This window comes from Labeo rohita, chromosome 15 (genome assembly GCF_022985175.1).
Source record: "Labeo rohita strain BAU-BD-2019 chromosome 15, IGBB_LRoh.1.0, whole genome shotgun sequence".
Classification (NCBI taxonomy): Eukaryota; Metazoa; Chordata; class Actinopteri; order Cypriniformes; family Cyprinidae; genus Labeo; species Labeo rohita.
The window spans coordinates 33,167,009-33,181,365 of NC_066883.1; the positions used below are offsets into that span (position 1 = coordinate 33,167,009).

The 14,357-nt window shown below is 33.9% G+C and overlaps 1 protein-coding gene across 2 annotated transcripts in view; it reads right to left on the minus strand.

The window, feature by feature from the left end:
• The window catches only part of robo1 (roundabout, axon guidance receptor, homolog 1 (Drosophila)), a 343,575-nt gene that overhangs the window by 222,220 nt on the left and 106,998 nt on the right, over window positions 1-14,357 (minus strand). For both annotated transcript variants that reach the window (XM_051128853.1, XM_051128852.1), the window contains exon 3: window positions 2,872-2,958. In XM_051128853.1, coding sequence (XP_050984810.1) covers window positions 2,872-2,958 — 87 coding nt within the window. The remainder of the gene's footprint in view (window positions 1-2,871; window positions 2,959-14,357) is intronic.

Genomic DNA, 14,357 nt, shown 5'->3' on the forward strand with positions numbered 1-14,357 from the left:
GTTTTCCACCCTGGGGAGAAGTGAACGCTTTGTGGGGAATATGCTTTGTGGATAAGCTTCATTGTAAGAGTGCTTGTGTTCCACAAGGGGTGGAAAAATTTAACCCTGAACGCGTGGGAGATTTGCATTTGCACGTCCCGAGGCAGAAACCACGGCCCTAATAATACAAGGCATTAGGAAGGCGGTGATACTAATGATTGTGGGGCCTTCAAGGTCAGGGCTCTAGGTCTGAGCAGGACCCTGTAATGAGGATACACAGGAGACGCGACTAATTCAGTCTCAGACTGTCACGTCCAGACAACCTGGTGCATATGGAACCACCACAGACAAGTTTTACGCAAGATGCATGAAGACTACATATCACAAATGGATGAAATTCTTTATCATACCACCCCAAACATAGCTTTTCATTCTATTTCAAAGATTCAATCTTCGATAAGTGTGCAGAAAGCTTTCATGGCATGCATTTGAAATGCCAAAGATGTCCGGACAAACGTTTGCAATGTTGACCTTCAATTTTCCTACTTCACTACAATCTCTGTTCCAAAAAGTTTGAAAAAATAGCCTGTCAGAGCTCTCACAAGAGATCTGTTTGCCTTCAAAAACAGTTATTCAAAACAAACCCAATGTGATGCATCTTTAATGCTCATTTTTGAGGCTAAGGGCTGTTGAGACTGACCTAAATGGCCATTCATTGCACAAAAGTAGTCTACAAAACTACAGCTCTGCTGGAAACCCTATTCAACTGCCTTGTTGCATTCTACTTACTAGGACTGGACGATTAATCAAAAAGTAATCGAAACCGTAATTCCTCTAACCATAATAATTTTCCCATAGGGGTGTCGCGATAAATCAATTCATGGATTGATTTCGCAATTTTCTGAATGCATTGTGATTCTCTCTTGAATTGATTCTGAACTTAGTTTTTACCAGCAGATGGCACTTCGTGCTTTAGAAACAGCCGTACTCTAAAAAAATCAATTATAAAGTTCGAAAAGGTTGAAGTGAATTGCAAGACTGTTCACAGTTGCTGTGTTTACATGAATCTCACATCATAAAAGCATAGAAGCTGAGGTGCAAGTATATAACCAATTAAATTACGTTGAACACGCAAGCGCTCTTCTTCATGAGGTTAAAAACTAGCCTAGAGCACCATCTGCCTTTAAAAACTAAGCTCAGAATCGATTCCAGATATCGATTTATCTTGACACCCCTATTTTCCCATGCCGATTATTTCGTTTTTAAATCCTGTTAATAATCTCTTATCAAAAACATACTATCCCGTATGTAGTCATATGGATGCACATAACCTGTGCTTGCAACTTTTGTAGCGTATCACACGTGAGTGGCGCCTTTAATGCGCAATGTCAAGTTAACAGGATTTAAACTTTTACACGCATTGCCGCTTAATGTCAGTTCCAAAACAGTTGACCAATCAGAAGACTACGGAGGCGGGGCAAGCAGTGCGAGTTTTTGTTTACAGTAGCAGGTTGGCATGACAACTTTTGTATTTGATGGCAATGCTTTTTTTAAACGATTCCTGAGCGGCGCGTCTCGCTTTTTAGACGCAAGGACATGTTCTGTGCGAATGGCCATTAAGAACCTAATGTAAATGACAGAACAAGATCACTGAGAGGAAGATCACATGCAACAGCGATCATGACTCAAAAATAATTGTTCATTAATCGTAATCGAGGTAAAATTTTCAATTAATTGAGGTTTTGATTTTAGGTCATATCACCCAGCCCTACTACTTACATAGCCAACTTTCTATGGCAACATACTAACTGAAATGGAACATCCTAAGTGACTTGTCTGGAACATTCTACATACACAGAAACGTGATGCACAATTGATTTAAAAAAAAAAAAAAGGCAAAGCAAGAGAAGGGGTACTTTGATATACAGGAAATAAAGATGTGGATACATTGCATAAATGTATAGCAGATAAACTATTTTAAACTATTATTAGTCCAGTATTGAACAAGTTACATTTGCAATCAACATTTCCAATGTCAGTGGAAGAACTAAAAGATTAAAAATGTCCACAACAAAACTGTATCTTTTTATACCACAGTCAGGCAGGCAATAAGTATCTGTACTATATCTCTGTCCTTGTGACATGGCGAAAGACTGAGAGTGCTCTCTTGAGGCTGTAGTGTCATTCTCTAAGCTCTATACCAGCTATTCTCATCTTCCACTGGATCACCCACGTAGCCGAAGCCGCCTTTTCACTTATCGACTTGTTTCTTCAGTGAAGGTCAGAATGTTAGCAAGCTTTCTCCAAACATAACACCACACACACACTGCAGGAGATTCTCTGCTCTGGCCCCCAGGGCCCCTAGAAGGTGAACTCTATTTCCACTTAAGCAAAAAGGGTCAGGGATCTTTTCTCACCGATTGACTCATCTCATCTGAGTGCATTTAATCTGGAAATTGAGGTTCTGGCTGACTCTACTCCTTTGTGTCACAAGCGTCAGAACGTTCGAGGCTTATCTCCCGAAAATAACATAGAAAGGGTGTCCAATTTCCACGGCTTGACTTAAGTAACATTTGTAAAGAATATGAACGGTTTATAAATGGGAAAACCTCGCTCAATACAGATGCACGGTGAAGGTGAAGGTTATGCAAAGTCCATGGAAATCCAGGTGGAATAAGAGACCCTGCAATGATTGGATCCGAAATAGGTCATATCTACATAAAAACTTAAATGTTATCACCAGGCAAGCCTGGGTTTATCTTACAAAGACGTCAAAAGTTCATGGAAGAGATGAAGTGACACCCACAATGAAGCAAACACGTTATTTAAAGATGTTATCTGAGAGAACCCCTATTGCAGTAGTATTTTTAGGAAAGAAATAAGAAGCAGTACCTGTGTAGCCCAGAGAGTTGTCGTCATCGTGTTCAGCAGTGGGGGCCTCTGTGGCCCTATTGCTAGTCCCCTCCTGAGTCCCCGTGTCTGTTGGAAGCAACACAGACTCTGAGTCCTCAAGCAAAGAGTATTGGGCCAACGGCAACATGGTAGCACCCCAGTATCCCTGATACCAACAGATGAGCAGTACTAGGCTCAGCAGACAATTGCAACCTCTGAACTGCATTATATTGTCAAGAAAGTACTCCAAACTTCCCAAAAACACCATATGTAGAAACTCCAAGGTGTTAATCAATTGTTAGCCATTAATCCATTGGAGAATCCCAAGAGCGCAAGTCCTAAACGAGGCGTTTTCCTTCTCTTTACAGGCCTAAAGAGCTGTGAACGTCTATGTGTATGCCTGAGGATTGACAATGTGTGCCCCACAGTGCATGGGCAGAACTATGACGACCCGACTGCAAGTCACTGACACACACCCTATTTAGCTCTATATACAGTCATTGACTAAACTAATTCCCCAATCAGCGCATGTCGCTTTTCTGGAAGATGCACTGACAGCCCTCCTCTACGCCTGGTTTAGAAAGGGAGGACTGGGCAGGGGGTGTGGCAGATGCCCCCCATCATGGCGAAGTGTGGGATAAATCAGACTGGAGCCATGCCCACTTCCATTGTTGGGCACTGACAGGGGGTTAATTTGGGATGAGGGGAGGTGAAGGGGCTTGTTTAATATAAAGGGGGTCAGAATGGGCCAGATGACTGGGAAGCATCCTGTCAGGACCGTCATGGCCGTGAATGAAGATTGGCATCATTTACGGAGATAAAACGCCAGACAGGCAAAACAAAAGCAAGTCATTGGAGAGCACTTAGGGCTCGGGGAAGTGTGACCACTGTCTGTCCTTTCGTTCACCCTAGAGGTCTTGCTAACGCTTCGACATTTTAAAGTCATAATAGAGTGCTTGAATGATTTTCAGTTGAATCCAAATGCCTATTTCATGACTTGGGCCACACTAGCTAGCACTTCTGTTGATGCATTTAATGAAATGGCACTTTTAGCCAGCTATATGCTGAGATGGCAGATTCTCAACAAACACCTCGCTGAGTACGTTCACAGGATCTCAAGGTCATGACCGTCACAAGACTGTTGGCTAGCTTGTGTTGGAAACATTCAAGCAGTCAAAATACAAGATTTTTAGCAATGTTAAAAGAACAACCTGATCTCATGACGAAAACGTACCTGTAGGAACTTTTCGCAAGACATGAAATACGTAACGCCATGTACGTTTCTTGACATATTCGATGTGAAATGTCCACCGAGTGGTGTTAAAAGAGTGTTTTTTTTCCCCCGGAACAGATAAATATACATACATTTTAAGTGATGTTGGTTTTGTTTTAGCAGCTGCCTTAAAATTTTAAGTTAAATCAACTTAAAAGTACAAGTCATTTCAACTCACAAGTTAAATCAACTTAAAAGTACAAGTTTTAACCAATTTTATTGTAATGAGTTAAAATGACTTAAAATTTTAAGGCAGCTGCAAAACTTAAGTTATTAAGTTGAAACTGGTAAAAACTCCTTACAGTGTATGAACAAAAGCAAATGTAACGGAAACATTTTTGCTTGCTTTTCAATCTTTCATATATTTCATTGTGAGTCATGTTTTTCACAGGATTCGTACCATGGATTTCACATCCTATGTCCAATTTCAAGCCGGCTGAACTACCGAGCAAGCTTGTTACGTCCGGAAAGCAAAATAAATGAAGCTGTAATCATGACTGTGTACGAAAACTATTACAAGTGCTTGCTGTTTTACCACCTCTAGTGCTCATTTCTGTTGGAAAATGCAGTGATATGTACTTATTGGTACATATTTCGCGTCTTGCGAAAAGGTTCCCGCAGGTATGTTTTCGTCATGACTCTCATGATTCTCAACAAACGCCTGGCTAAGTACGTTCACAGGATGTCAAGGTTGTGCTTAGCTTGTGTTGGAAGCATTTAAGCAGTAAAAATACAACATTTTTACACTTTTAGCAATGCTAAAAGACCAGCCTGATCTCATGACAAAAAAGTAGCTGTGGGAACTTTTTCGCAAGACACAAAATGCATACCGCCATGTACTTTTCATGACATATTCAATGTGAAATGTCCACTGAGTGGCACTAAAAGAGTGTCCGTTTTCTCCCAAAACAGATTAACGTATATATGGCATGTTTTATTAGGTGTTGGTTTTGTACATGTAACCACAGCTCTGACTTGAAATGTCCATTGAGTGGCGCTATAACTCTAATGCTCCGTGACGTTTTCAAATAGCGTACCATCTGCACTACACCTAAACCTACCTGATAGTATGAACAAAAGTGAATGTGACGCAAGCATGCTGTTTTAGTTTGTTTTTTGATCTTTCATCTATTTTATTGCGAGTCATGTTTTTCACAGTATTCGTACCCAATGATTTTGCATCCTAAGTTCAATTCCGTGCCGGCTTGTTACGTCTGGAAAGCAAAACATATGAAGCTGTAATCATACCTGTGTATGAAAACGACTACATGTGCTCGCTGTTTCACCGCCTCTAGTGTTCATGTCTGTTGGAAACTGCAGCGATATGTACTTATTGGTACCTATTTCGCGTCTTCCCACAGGTACATTTTTGTCATGAGATCAGGAAGTAAAACACATTTTATGAACATCAAGCATGCAAACACATAGAACTCACACATTTACATCGAGTCTGTCTGTTTGTGTATAGACACCATACCATGAGCTTTTCAGTTCAAAACCCAAGTTCTTTGTGATGCAAATGACTCAATAAATAAGATTTTAATACCAGGTCTGCAAGCATAGACATATCCCAAAGGGGATTTAATGTAGGCAAGGAAACCTTGAATGTTCTAGCTCTAAAACTGTACTCATGGAATATGGTTTTATGGTGGGTTTGGAGAGAATACTTCATGATTCATTAACAGGTGGTGTGCCCAGATGCCCTGGAGGACACACAAACAAAAACCTGGTGCTCCCTCAGATTCAAATGGCCCTGATCCACACAAACCAATCCAAAACGGCCTGCCTCCCCTGATGGCTAATTAAACCAAACCTTATGCGGCTAGCTGACACGTCTACGTGGGCACATTTGAGGGATGTTCCCCATGCACCCCATGCACCCCGGCTGTCCGCTCGTTTTCAGACACACACCCTGCTTTCTTGTTTTCTGGCTTTATTGATTTAAGGAGAAGGTGATGTACTAGTTCAATAACAGTGGACCCAGACAACCCACATGACCACAACAACAACAATTGGATTCGTTCATCTAAAGGGCTTTAAAAATCAAGGCCATTTGTTGAGTTCGCCATCAGTCGGTTAATTATTTTTGAAGGCAGGAGAGGGCAAGGGAATTATAAAGAAAATGAGTTACCGTGTTAATCAGTACACTTTAACACCTCTTTTTTTGATAGCAATTTCTCATTTTTAGTTCAGCTTAAAAGGCTTGACGTATGAATGGGGTTTAATTAAGTCACACGAACGAACTTAGCTGGACACAAATGAATAGGTGCAGACAGAAAGAAATATGTGAACGGTGCAAGCAGACTGCAAATTACCAAAGATTATGTTGAAAGATTGTGTGGATGGACACAGCTGCTGGTCTGCAGCAAAGAGGAAAAGAGCACGCTTTCTCTTTGAAACCACACATGCAAAGAACATACTACTTGTGATTATTAATAGATCCAGAATGGACCCACTCTGCTGAAAATACCAATACTGAATCAAGCAATATATTCATATTACCCAGCTTGTGCCAGCAATAACCTAACAATGCCCATGTAAAACCAGTTCAAAACTATAATTCTACAGTTCTCTGGTGCAAAATACTCTAATATGTTTTGTGTCCTCTATAAAAAAAAACAGACAACAATTTTCTAAAACAAGTCTTCACCAAACAATTCCTGTAAGAAGCTAGAAAAATATAAATGTGCAAAAATATTAAAATATGGTGCCACTATGCAGTTTTATGTATAGATTGAATTACTGAAATTTTAGGGACTAGAATTTTAAGAAGTCTAAAAATATAAAATGTAACACAAATATAGAATATAAAATAGAGACATAAAAATATTTTGAAAAAAATGGTGTATTTGAATTTCTGAAATTTTGAACTTTAGAATTTTGAATTTTGAATTTAAAGTTATGAAGTCTAAAAAATATAGAATATAAGAGAATATAAAATATAAATATAGAGGTATAAAAAAATAAAAGTATAGCGTCTCTCGCAGTTTGTGTACAATTTGAATTTCTGACATTTTGAGCTTTGGAAATTTGATTTTGAAGTTATGAAGCCTATAAAATGTAGGATATAAAATACTGAATATAAAATATAAATACAGAATATAAAATGTAGAGGTATAAAAATTCTATTAAAAATAGGTGTCTATCTTGTAGTTTATGTACAATTTTAATTTTAAATTTTAGAATTTTGAATTTGAAATTATGAAGCCTAAATATAGAATATAAAATACAATATAAAATATAGTGGTATAAAAAATATAGTGTCTCTCTGGCAGTTTATGCACATTTTGAATCTGACATTTTTAATTGTAGAATTTTGGATTTGAATCTATGAAGCCTAAAAATGATAGAATATAAGATAGAATCTAAAATATAGAATCTAAAATACAGAGGTATAAAAAATTATTTTAAAAAAGTACCTCTTGCAGTTTAAGTACAATTTGAATTTCTGACATTTTAAATGTACATTTTTTATTTAAAGTTATGAAGCCTAAAAAATAGAATTTAGGATAGAATATGCGGTTTATGTACAATCTGAATGTCTGACAATTCAAATTTTAGAATTTTGAATTTAAAGTTATGAATCCTAAAGAATATAGAATACAAAATATAGAATAAAATATAGAATATAAAAGATAGAGGTAAAAAATACATAATGTCTATTGCAGTTAATGTAAAATGTGAATGTACAATGTGTGACATTTTAAATTGTAGATTTTGAAATTTTATTTTTTTACGTTCTGAAGCCTAGAAAACCTGTTGTTTAAAAAAAGTTTGAAAAACTTTGCATATAAACAAACACTTAACTGTTACATAAACATTTATATTAACATTTTGTTAAATGTCGATACAAACTCAAAACTCAAATTTTATTTTATATTTAGGTAGTTAGTCAATTTTATACCTACATTTAAAATGGACAAGAATCACCAACAACTATCATCTGAGTTACACACATCAGTGTTTGGAATTTTTTCCAAACTTTAACCTCAAGTACGAGTAACAACAATAGTGATGCTAGCTTTAGCAAAGCACTGCTAATTCCAGATCCAGTTCTGAGACAGCAGCCCTTCAAAATATCAACAGGGCTCCAGCCGGACCACACCAGGGTCCGCGGTTCTCTGCGGGTCTGATTAGCTCCCGTATTATTGAAAAGTACCAAGGGAGGGATTATGCAGATGAGGGCACTGCGGTCCACACAGTGGGCAGAAAACCAAGCATCATAATGAGAGACTACAGAAGAGCTTTTCCTTCTGTGCAAGACGTACAGACGGGGAACAGGGGAGAGATGGTTACGGGAAATTAGAGGGTGGTTTCAGAGAGCTTAGGAGAACCAGACCGTCTGGCATCTACACGTTAAATAAAGTTAAGGCTATAGACACATCTATAGTGCTCTTGAGGCTGTTAGTATTGGCCCACATTTTATTGCTGTTTTATAGCTTATGAAACTTAATGTAATTCATAGTTATGTTTTAGAGTTTAAACTTCAATTAAAGTCTCAGATGTTTCTCCTAAGATGCCTTAGGAGACATACAACTAGAAACAAATGACATACAATAACTGTGTAGTGTAGAAAATAGAAAGATTTGAGTTTATCTCATGATTTCAAACTTTGCTATCTTAGCAAATCAGGTTACAGTTCGAAATAAGATGAAAAGTTGTAAAGATTTAATATTTTATTTTATTTTATTTTATTCCTTTTTAAATTTTTAATTTAATTTCATTTCATTTTATTTTATTTTATTTATGTTTTTTTTACCATTCCAAAGTTCTTGGTTAGTAAGATTTTATTATATATATATATATTTGTTATAAGTTAATAGTTTTAGTAAAGACTTACACTTTCAAGAAATGTATATTTCAACTAATAAATATAATAATAATAATAATAATAATAATAATAATAATGACAATAATAATAATAATAATGTAAAATAAATAAATAAATAACTGTTTGCAATTTTAATAAAAATAATTAAAATTAAACATATATATATATATATATATATATATATATATATTATATTCATTAGAAATTAATATTTTTAATAAAGACTTTTACATTGTTACAAAATACTGTATATACATTTCAACTAATAAATATAATAATAATAATGAAAAATAAACAAAATAAACATAACATAACAACATAACATAACATATATATGAGCCTTCAGTATATTTTAATTTATATTATTTTTTTATTTTATTGTTTTATTATTTTATTCTATTTTATTTTATTTACCATTCAAAATTTCTGGGTCAGTAAGATTTTATTTGAAAAATAAATACATTAATTTAATAATAATTTAAAAAAAAAAAAAACAGTTTCCACAACATTATGCCACATAACTGTTTGTAATTTGAATAAAAATATTATTAATTAAAATGTAACTCAAATGCAATGTCCACTTGAATCAGTCTTCCAGATGAGTGTCGTAAATGGCAAGTACATTATTCAAATATTCAGCGGCAGTCAATGCCATAAATCAATGTCATTCACTCACCATTAGGTTTAATGCAAAGTTGAAACTGTTCATCTGATAAAAAAGCAAGACAGCCTAGCTTTGAGGGGCTTCCCAACCTCATTTACGTTGAGCAATGTGGCTGTACGTATGATTATGCATGCGCTTGTTCACATGCTCGACTAAGTATGCGAACGCCAAACAAACAAGTCCAATAATCTGCTGACAAGTTAACCTGAAACCCATCCAACAACCGCTGTCCAAAACCCAGGCACGAATTCTACAAGGAGAACATCTGATTAGCACCGGTGCAAATGCTTGTGGCTCACTGAGTCACGGCGGTCATAGCGTGTTCGAGTGCTCTAGGAATAATCCTATCAATCTACGTCAAAATCGCGGCTGGCCTGTGAAAGCCAGAACAGCTGGTGAGGTCTCACGCAGCTAAACAGAGCACATGATGGGCATCGCTCAGGCCACGGAGGTTAAAGCGCTCGGTACAATGAGCTCTTCTGTGGCGAGTAAATGAAAGCCACTTCAGGGCCCGAAGACCGTGGTGAAAGGGCACAGCTGTTGAATGCAGCGTTATAAAAGCCCAGAGTTACAGCCGTGATTAATGATGAAGCTCTCCACAAGGACAAGCCACCTTCAATCTGACGGACACACCGTGCAGGGTTTTACTCTGAGCTCTTCTTCAATTTTATGACCACGTTTTTGGTCTCTGAAGGTGATTGTGTACTTAGAAGCCATTTTGGGATCACTAAAATGACACATGCTCCAACACGTTGAGCCTTGGTGCTCACGTGGACGGCTCAGGTTCAAATCATGCTTTTGATACAATGCCATTCTTTGCAGTTCTATTGTGATATGAATAAATGGTGACAAAAAGGCCAAAAATAGACGTTAAAGTACATTCGAAGTTCTGGGTCTGTAAGACTTAGTTTTAGATTTATTATATTTATTATAAATTACATTTTTTGGTGAAGACTTTTACAATGTTGCAAAAGACTTTTACAATGTTGTTTCCATTTCGACTAATAATAATAATAATACTGGAAATAAATAAGTAAGTAATGTCAATTTTTTTTTTTTTTACTGTGTTTAAAAGTGTAACTTTCTGTGATTTCAATATTGTTTTTAAATTAATTTAATTTAATTTAATTTACCATTCATTTAAAAAAAATATATATATATATTTATTATAAAGGAATATTTACACCGTTGCAAAAGATTTCCATTTCAACTAATAATAATAATAATAATAATAATAATAATAATAATAATAATAGAAATTAATACGTAAGTAAATAAATAAACAAACAATCAGTTTCCACAAAAATATTACACCATACAACTATTTGCATCTTTATTTTATTTATTTTAATTTAATTTATTTTGTTTTATTTTATTTTATTTCATTTACGATTCAAAACTTCTGGGTCAGTAAGATTTTATTTTAAATAAATAAATAAATAAATTATATATATATTTTTGTTTGTTTGTTTGTTTTGTTTTTGTTTTTGTTTTTTTAGTAAAGACTTTTACACTGTTACAAAAGATTTCTATTTCAACTAATGAATGTAATAAATTAAAATAAATTGACATAAATAAATAAATCACAGTTTCCGGAAAAAACAAACAAACAAACAAACAAAAAGGCACACAACTATCAAATTTTTTATTTAATTTTATTTATTATTAATTCATTTTATTTTATTTACCATTCCAAAATTGTGGGTCAGCAAGATTTTGTTTAGAAAATTATAAATTAATATTTTTTGACTGTTAAAAAATAAATAAATTAATAAATTAATAAAATAAATAAAATAATTTAAAAAAAAAAAAAATAATGGATAATACTACTACTATGAATAATATCTATTTCAACTAATGAATAATAATAACAACAACAATAATAATAATAATATTGAAAAAACAACGTTTTTTTTTTTTTTTTTGTTTTACCAAAATATTATGCCACACAACTGTACAACTTTATACTAATAAGAAATGTTAATGTCCAAAAAATTCAGCTTCTCACAGAAATAAATTACATTTTAAAATATATTAAAACAGAAAATATTTTTTTTCAGTTGTAATAATATTTCAAAATATTACTGTTTTTTTTTTACTGTATTTCTGATCAAATAAATGCAATCTTGGTGAGCATAAATTCTTTAACATCATCTGAACTGTAGTGTAAATAATTATTTGTACCACAAGTAAACATAATTCAGCTTTTTATTCTGCACTATATAAAAATACTTCCGTACAGAGACAATCATTCTGAAAACGAAGAGATCCAGGCTACATTCGTTCAAGGTCACGGTTCTTCAAAGACAATGTCTGTTAGAAAAAGCCTTTCGACACTACAAGCTTTCTCTAGCCTTCTAGCCACTGCCATCATTAGCAAAGTGCCAACCTGACAATAGAAGGGGAATTCTTCTCGATTTATTAAAAGTGTGACAGAACCTCTGCTAATTCACCAGAGCTCCAGGCTTTGAAGCGGCATTATTCCACCGCATGTTCATGTTTGAATCGCATCAATCTTTAACCACCGTCACACTTTGTTGTGGGCAAAAGAGTCGAGGTTTCATTCTGAAAGAATCTCTGCTTCAGATGATGAGACATTCTTGGACTTATTTGCATGTGTGAGAGAGAAAGAGGGAGAAAGTGAAAGAAAGATGGCTTATACTGTACTAACCTCACTTACCCTCAAATGAGTCAATAAATGTTATAGAGGTTTTCTATGGCATTCTAACTGAAAAAGTTCAGGAAAACAGGATGTTCTCAATAAACACAGGATATGTATACACTAAGTATTTTTTTAATAAATAAAGAAAGAAAAAAAATGTAAAAAATCATTCATTCATTATAAAGATGCAGCATATATTGTATATTTAAAAAATGGCTATATATACATATTTGGCACATTTTTTTTTAATTTAATTTTTATTTTATTTTACCATTGAAAAGGTCTGGGTCAATAAGATTGTATTTGAATTTTTTATTTTATTTTATTTTATTTTATTTTATTTTTTATTTTATTTTATTTATTTTATTTACCATTCAAAGGTTCTGGATCAGTAAGATTTTATTTATAAACAAAAAATATGTATATTGTATTATTTTATTATTATTTAGTTTATTTTATTTTTCATTCAAAAGTTCTGGATAAGTAAGATTTTATTTGTAAACAAAAAATATGTATGTTTTATTTTATTTTTTTATTATCATTTAGTTTATTTTACTTTTCATTCAAAAGTTTTGGGTCAGTAAGATTTTATTTGAAAAAAAAATATTTTAATTAATTTAACTTCATTTAATTTAACATATTTACTTTTTTTAACATTCAAAAGATTTTATTTGTAAAAATAAATAAATAAATAAATAAATAAATATATTTTATTTTATTTTATTTACCATTTGAAAGTTCTGGGTCAGTGCAATTTCATTTGAAAAGATATTTATTTTATTTTATTTTATTTTATTTTATTATCAAAAGTTCTGGATCAGTAAGATTTTATTTGAAAAAAAATATATATATATATATATATTTTATTTTATTTACCATTCGAAAGTTCTGGGTCAGTACGATTTTATTTGAAAGAATATATATTTTATTTTATTTTATTTACCACTCAAAAGTTCTGGATCAGTAAGATTTTTTGTAAAATAAATACAAATAAATAAAATATGTCTTTCATTTTACTTTATTACTCAAAAGTTTTCATCTTATTTGATCTACCATTTAAAATATATATTTAAAATTGATTTATTTATTCATTCATTCATATAACAGTCCATTATCACGTGCAAATGGTCAAAACAAAACACATTTGAAAATGAAATTCTTTAAATTATTCACTCGGATGAAAAATGAAATCTATCTGAGCAGTTAATTTTCAGTTGAAGAATAATTACAGTGTGATTTTTCAGCTGAAAGCTTTGGTCACAGTTCACAAGCCATCTGATCCAGAGTCTGGCAAGCTGAACAAACAGCAAGAGCCTATCTGCCTTTTCCAGACGCACAAACAAACATTCACATGCACACACTTTTATACACGCTATCCAACTAAAAACATTTCACTGAGACCACAGTACGACAGCACTATTTGCATCCCTTCTGGAGCAATTAAACCTGAGAAAAGACCCAAACAGCACCTAAAACGCTGCTCTGTTTTATCGACACACCAGGAAATAATGTCTCAAAGCTCCAGATCTTCACTCACAGATCTTGGCTGAAGGAGAATGACGCTGTTAAATGGAATTGCCATCTTTAACCTGAGGGGACTGTGGGATAGAGTGGGCGTAATTCCTACTGAAAGATTTACTCTGTAAAGAATTCACTGTATATCAACACTACATAAATGCTTTACGCTCTCGGGCAGAAGATGATGGAAGGCGTTTGTGGGCGACCGGGAGAGCCCAGATTATGTTTTAAAAAACTAATTATATAAGTGAGATCAATTATAACTCAAATTTACATCTTAAAATTTATTACTGCATATAATCTTTCAGCGATACAATAAAATTAGCCAAGCTGAACACGAGCGATGTGGATGTGCAGAACGTCTGAAGGAGTCTGAGTCCTGTGGAAATCTGAGGAATTTTTTGTGGGATTGTGGTCTACTCACAAGTATTTCATATCCCGTGATGACGTGATTTATTATAGACCTTAAAGTGCATTTAGAAGAGTTATGAATGATCTGTTAAAACCTGATGTTGCTGAAGCTGCAACTTAGTACTTT